This window comes from Laccaria bicolor, genomic scaffold (assembly GCF_000143565.1).
Source record: "Laccaria bicolor S238N-H82 LACBIscaffold_109 genomic scaffold, whole genome shotgun sequence".
NCBI classification, from domain to species: Eukaryota; Fungi; Basidiomycota; class Agaricomycetes; order Agaricales; family Hydnangiaceae; genus Laccaria; species Laccaria bicolor.
Genome location: NW_001889980.1, coordinates 41,952 through 43,494, shown reverse-complemented (window position 1 = coordinate 43,494; position 1,543 = coordinate 41,952). Strand labels below are relative to the sequence as shown.

The following is a 1,543-nucleotide window of genomic DNA, read 5'->3' as shown; positions in this document are numbered from 1 at the left end:
CCCCCACTCCTGCTCAGCCTTCCCCCACGGTTACGTCTCCTGTCCGCTCTCGTCAACCGACACCTCACGTCACCATCCATCCTGCTATTGGCGTGGATGACTCCTGGCCGGACTGGTTTGTCAAGGCGCACGAACACTGGACAGGCCCAGATTTAGGACCTGTTTTCAACGCCATCGTCTCAAAATATGTTGCCTTCGAGAAGCTCGCGGGATTCTCGCCTGAGCGACGCAACGCCGGCTTTGGCAGCAAAAACAGACCTTCTCAGGTGACGTGGTGGGTGGGCTGTGGGCGCAAGGCAACCCCGAAAATTACCGATATACCGGCATTTGCAAAGCAATGGTGGTTGTGGTGGAAAGGCTTGCAACCTGCATGGCGCAACATTGCAGCTTTCCAGGGGGGTTTGACTTCGGCGCACAGGGAAGTGGCCGACGGTGACGGTGGGTGGGTGGATATGGAGCGCCGTGGCCAGAACGCGTTCTACACAGTCCTCGCCACTCTACGATGGTGGGGCACTGCTATTGGGGACACATGCACGGAGAACGAGGAATGGCTCTCGGCGGGCGCCGATGTCGAGTGGGTCCTCTCAAATCTCCTTGAAATGTAAGTAGGGGACTAAATGCCCTGGCACAACGTATTAACTATTGTTTCATTAAAAAGGTCCACTCCCCCCTCGTCTAAGGCCCCGCCGGAGGATACCCGTCGCAAAACCGCCTCCAAACGGCGTAGATGAGACCATCACGCACGCTACGTCCGACCTTCGTCTGAATATCTCTAAGGGGTACAATTATATCTTGACCGTCGCTTGCGTTTTTTGACCCGTTTGTGGTCTACCATGACTTTATATTTTGTTCTTCTTGTAGTTTTCTACTATTAGTATAGTAAAAAACTGTTTTCTTGAATGTAGATGGAGTCTAGCCTGGTCAAAACGAGACCGGCAGGATGGGCAGCCAAGTTCAACACGTCACGTGACTCGTTGAACGTGTTGCAACAACGTCGCGTCGACTTTGACACGTCCTTCGCACAGCGCGTATGGGTGGATTCCCATTAAAACAATGTGTATGCACTAAAATGAGAGTAATGTGACATACATTTGGGTGATATGTCTTGAAAAAGTGCAGAAAGTGCATTCTATTGCTATCCCTATGTTTTTATTTTTCGGAGAAAAAGCGCGGAAAAAAACATATATAAAATATAACATACAAGTACGGAAATCATACGAAGGGTAAGGAAATCATATCAGCGGAAAGCAGAAGTTATATCAATTGACAGCGGAAGTCATATCAACTGACAGCGGAAGTGATCAACAAATGATGATGGGAAAAGCCAACACCAAACAACAATTATGATGGGCTATCTCGGAAAACCTATCCTAGGGCTACATTATGACCCCGAAAATGGATTTTTCGCCCCATTTCAAAATCCCAAATACAAATTCTGTGAGGGAATGGTAATGTAGAAAATTTTGGCATGGGAAGAGGTCAGATTATTCCACCATGTATGCCAAGTCCACACCTGTGTGGACCCAGGGAAAAGGGTCTAAAC

General features: G+C 48.8%; 2 protein-coding genes across 2 annotated transcripts in view; both read left to right on the top strand.

The window, feature by feature from the left end:
- Positions 1–978, top strand: part of LACBIDRAFT_335665 (uncharacterized protein) — a gene marked incomplete at both ends in the record, with an annotated part of 2,204 nt that extends 1,226 nt beyond the window's left edge. Inside the window, 2 exons of the mRNA XM_001890537.1 lie at positions 145–601; positions 906–978. Of these exons, the coding sequence (XP_001890572.1) occupies positions 145–601; positions 906–978 (530 nt within the window). The remainder of the gene's footprint in view (positions 1–144; positions 602–905) is intronic.
- Positions 979–1,343: 365 nt separating this feature from the next.
- LACBIDRAFT_335664 (uncharacterized protein) overlaps positions 1,344–1,543 on the top strand; it is a gene marked incomplete at both ends in the record, with an annotated part of 2,949 nt that continues 2,749 nt past the window's right edge. The window contains one exon of the mRNA XM_001890536.1: positions 1,344–1,437. Coding sequence (XP_001890571.1) covers positions 1,344–1,437 — 94 coding nt within the window. The remainder of the gene's footprint in view (positions 1,438–1,543) is intronic.